The sequence below is a fragment of the Marmota marmota genome, unplaced genomic scaffold, assembly GCF_001458135.2.
Source record: "Marmota marmota marmota unplaced genomic scaffold, marMar, whole genome shotgun sequence".
Classification (NCBI taxonomy): Eukaryota; Metazoa; Chordata; class Mammalia; order Rodentia; family Sciuridae; genus Marmota; species Marmota marmota.
The window spans coordinates 409,866-414,720 of NW_025999900.1; the positions used below are offsets into that span (position 1 = coordinate 409,866).

Sequence of the window (4,855 nt, forward strand, 5' to 3'; positions counted from 1 at the left end):
TACAGTACCACTTCTTCCTTAAACTCAAAACAATTGGACAGTTTTTTTTTTAATCTCATAAGAAGGCCTTAATTTCCCCCACATACTTCAGTCTCTTAGATCACAACAGAAACATTAAGAAAGAATAAGAAAAGAATATATTAATGGTGACACTTACGGATGGGAAAAATAAAAATTATGAAAACGTCATGTCAGAAAATAAATAGACTCTCTCTGGGGAACAATATTTTACAAAGCACAAACCAGCCGATCCTGTTATCCTGAGTCGAATTTTAATAAATAATGCCACTTGTTTCACTAATTTTAAAAGCTAAATACAGAAGATACATCATTTTGCTCCAGGCAAAAATAACATGGAGCCTACATGATTACTGGGATTTTTCTGGACACTATCCCGCAGCACTGTAAAAGAGTTCCTGTCCTGCTGGTCTGCTTTCTGTTTGTACAGATTAATTCACAATGCTTAAATCCTTGTTCAAGTTCCTTTCCCCCACCCCAAGCAGATAAATTATTTTACTTTCACAGTCTTACCATAAACTTATTAACACAAAAGAGCTGAGTTAACATATGAATGCTGTGAAGAAGAGCTAGTGGTAAACAAAACTGTGTTATCTAATAATAATAAAAAATAAATACCCTAAGGCTAAATTCACTATCTGTCATATAATTAACCCAGTCCTTACTCTTGGTTCAGGTGAAAGCCTTCAAAGTGCCCTGCAATTCATAACCACTATTAAGTAAAAAAGGAAGAAAACTTAAAAAAAAAAAAATAGGGCCCAAAGACACTACTCACCTTTCAGAAACAGAATCATACTCCTGGTGTTCTACTGAATTTTAATTTAGACTGGTTTAGGTACAATAGAAAAGAAACCTGAAAACACATGCTGTTTTAGTAACAAATACCAGGTTGCCAGATTTGTTGGCATACTTTTGCAAGCTAGAAACTAGGAACAGGAGAAACCCCTTAACAAGAGTAGGAGACAGATATGAAAGCTTTGTGGGCATGAGAAGTAATGGCATTCAGGAAAGTGTTTTTCACATTGGTACATTTTTAGTTCGTCATTAAAAAAAAAAAAAAAACCCAAGAAAACAAACAACCAAAAAACCCTACTAAATTTGACAAAAATAGTTATATTACTAATGGTCACTTCTATTTCTAACTGCTTCACATAGAGAGCATTAAGACATTTAGGCACTTGTTTTCTCCCTAATACTGTTCTTTTTATTTTACTCTACATAAAATTATTTAACACCAAATATGAAAAATGTAAACTTAATTTTCCCATCAAAAAATTATAAGATTTTATTTTTTCCTATTCACCTTAAGAATGCAACCAGTTCCTCCCAGGCTGGAGGCTGTTATTTTCACTACTATTTTGATCTCTGTTTCTCTTTCTCTCTCTCTCTCTCTTCTCTCTCTCTCTCTCTCCTTTTCTCTTTTTCTTTTTTCTTTTCCCTTTTCCTCTTCCCCTCAAATTTCTCCATAAATAAATTAAAAGAAAATACTTAAAATCCAGTTGATTTATAATTACCATTAATTAGAAAAGGAAAAACAAAAAGCAAGTCTATTGAAGTGGGTGCATGGGTTTCCAAATCCAAGACTGGGTGCTTTTTTTGTTTGGGTTTTTTTCCTGATTCTGCACTGGGAGGGGAAATGCACCAGGGGAAAGAGAGAGAAGAGGGAGGCTGTTTGAGATGGATGTTGGTTTTGATTTTTAAAAAGACATTGTGAACGTCCACCATTCCTTTATGCGCAAAGAATCCCAGAAACAAGCTGCAAAAATGTTCCTGATTTCTATTTACAAGTGTCCCTAGTTGCTGCAATTGGTTGCTGCTCCAGCCATCCCTTTGAGGCCCCAATCCCATCCCACTTAGGACCCCAAGTCCACCAGACTGGAGGTAAGGGGGCCGAGCAGAGAGTCCTGGAGCTGATGCTGATGGGCCTGCAGGCCATGGCTGGGCTGAGAGGCCGTGAGGCCTGGGAGAGAATAGTTTGAGCTCCTGGCGTGGCCCATACTGCCCTGCAGCAGAAGGACCGAGTTCTGGTCTGGACTTTGGGGAGGTGAGAATTCCTCTTCTGAGCTGGACATGAGCGGCTTGCCCCCTTCCAGAGGAGAGAGTTGATTCTGCTTGTTGGAGGAGGAGTTATTGTTTTCAGTGTTCTCCCTAAGAAATAGAGGACAACACCATATGGTTAAAAAACAAAAAAAGTGTGAGGAGAGGGGAGGGGAGCTAAAAGGAGGAAAGAGTCATTGTACAATCTGTCACCAACCCAAAAGGAGGAGCTTTGCCTTCTTACCCATCCCTAAGGGTCCTGGGGGAGGTGAGGAGGCAGAAGAGATTGGAGAAATGGGGAGCTAAAGGAGATTCTGACGCTGGGATCTAGATCCCCTTCTCTTCCAGATTTCGGAGAGTCAAATACTTTAGTGTTTATTTGAAACAAACAAAAAATGTGTTCTTAATTTTGTTCAAACAGTAATGTTTAAATACCTATCAATTAGCACCATATTTCAAAGTAAGTTTGAAACTCTTCCAGCAAATGGTTGTTGGTGATAAAAGAAATGATCAGGTTTGGGATGAATCAAGTCAATTGCCTGTTTCCTTCTAAAGAAAGAATTAAATATCGAGTCTCCCTGCCCCTCCCCAGAGATTGTGGTTTCGGAGACACAGGACAGGTCATGGGAAGTGGTGTCCAGAGCGGCCCAGTGACCTGAGTAAACACAGGGAGCTCAGCCAGTCTCTCCCATTTCATCAGAGAGCGGGCCCTCGGGCCTGGCTTATAGGACCGCCGTTTTGTAACTAAAGGCTAACTGGAACCTTACGATGCCTGTTCCCGAGTTACTTGTTCACTCCTAAGCCCTTCACAGCCCCCTCGCAAACTCCCCACAAGCACCCACTCCAAACCTCCCTTTCCCGAAAAGGGAGTCGCCCGCCCCCGCGGACTTCGAGCCGGCACCCGGCACCACGCACCGGAGTGTCAGTCCCGGTACTCGGTGCTGGTTAACTTCAAAATTTCGCCGCTTCCGCCTTTCGAGCGCTCGCGGTCTTCCCCACGCCTAACGCCCGCCTGCCATCCCCTTTCTTTTCCCTTCTTTCCTGGAGAGACCATTTCAGCGGAATTTATCCAGGTTCTACGGTTTTCCAAACAGAGGGAAGGAGGAAGCGAGATCTTCAAGCCGCAGGAGGAGCAGGCGAACAAAAGAAATCTAGCCGGCCCCTGCGCTCAGGTCTCCCCAAAACTCCTTGGCTTCGCGGAGCGCTTTCTCCCGCCACCGTCGCCTCCCCAGCGCTCTTCCGAATCTGTCAGAAACTCTACAGCGAACGGATGGAGGCTAGCCAGGTGGCCGAGGGTATTGGCGCGAGGAAGAGGAGTCAGAGACGGGTTAAAAAAAAAAAAATACTGCCTTCTGAGCTCCAGGGCGAGAAGTCAGCGACAAGGAGCCCCTTTCCTCTCCCAGGGCGGCGGTGCGGACAGCCCAAAGGACAGGCTGCGGGGCCCGGCCGTGCGCGAGAAAGCACCGCGAGCAGCAGTCCTTTCTGGGATTGGGGCGCCGGGGAGTAAAGGCAGAGACAACTCTCCCAAAAGCTCTCCTTTCGGTGTGTTTCTTTTCGATTCTTTTGTCCTGTCAATGCGGAATGAAACTTCTCAGCCAAAAGACTACCAGGAGACAGCGAGTGAAGAACCGCGCGCTACTGGGGGCAGAGCAGAAGTCTCAGGGCCAACTTCACCCGAGAGCCAAAGGAGAGAGGTTCGCGACCCTCAGCCCCCACCGAACCGCTTTCCTCGCGATACCAATGACAACTTCCCTTCCCGCTGATCTAAAAACTCTCTCCACCCCCCACTCCTCGCCGCAGCCAGCCAAGGAGGCAGGAAAAACAAACCTAGCGCCAATATTTCCCGACACTCACACCCCAAAGAAACCCACGCGCGGCGCTCAAAGCAAACGAGACCCCCATCCCTAGCAGACAACCTCAAAGTTCATGAACTTTCTCTGCTGTGGCGCGGAGGCCCGGGCGCCGCCCGGGTGGATGGGCTCCGAGCAGTGGGGAGAGCTAGGTGGCGGCTGCCTGCGGGGGCGGAAAGGGGCGGAGGGGTAAGAAAGACCGCCCGGGGTCGCACGAGCCTCAGGAAGCACACAGCGTACCTTTCCTTGGCCTCGGCGGCCCGGTCTCTTTGCCTCCGGTTCTTAAACCAATTGCTGACCTGGGTGGTGGTGAGGCCCGTGGCCTCGGCCAGCTCCCGCTTCTCTCGAGGCGAGGGGTAGGGGTTGTGCGCATACCACTCCCGCAGCACTCCCCGAGACTTCTCCTTGAAGCAGTAGCTGGTCTCTTCGCCGTCCCAGATGGTGCGCGGCAGTGGAAATTTTCGGCGCACCCGGTATTTGCCCACGGCGCCCAGGGGTCGGCCGCGAAGCTTCTCAGCCTCCACATAGTGCGCTTTCAGCCACAGTTGCTGCAGTTTGGGGTGGTTGTGAGGCGAGAACTGGTGGCTCTCCAGGATCTTGTAGAGCTCGCGGAAGTTGCCGCGGTGGAAGGCGACTACAGCCTTGGCCTTGAGCACGCTCTCGTTCTTGTGCAGGTGGTCGCAGGCAGGCAGTGACCACAAGAACCTGCCCAGGCGCTCCAGGTTCCCGCCTTGCTGCAGAACCTCGCACACGCACGCCACTTGCTCCTGCGTAAAACCAAACGACGGCAGCATCGACATGACTGGGGCCTGCCGAGGCGCACCGCCCAGGAGCACGCCGCAGGGAGCACAGCCGAAAAAAGGTGGTCCTTATTGGTGTCTAATTGCCATCTCTCTGCTCTCTTGTGATCCTGTAAATTTATGCTTGCCCTTATGTGTTCAAGCTATGCC

The 4,855-nt window shown here is 48.0% G+C and overlaps 1 protein-coding gene across 1 annotated transcript; it reads right to left on the minus strand.

The window, feature by feature from the left end:
• Positions 1-250: 250 nt before the first annotated feature.
• Six1 (SIX homeobox 1) lies at positions 251-4,759 on the minus strand. Its single transcript, XM_015489862.2, has 2 exons — positions 4,146-4,759; positions 251-2,166 (listed from the first exon to the last, which is right to left on the minus strand). Exons 1-2 carry the CDS (start codon positions 4,703-4,705, stop codon positions 1,872-1,874), a joined length of 855 nt encoding a protein of 284 aa, XP_015345348.1. The 5' UTR covers positions 4,706-4,759; the 3' UTR covers positions 251-1,871.
• Between the last annotated feature and the right edge of the window lie 96 nt (positions 4,760-4,855).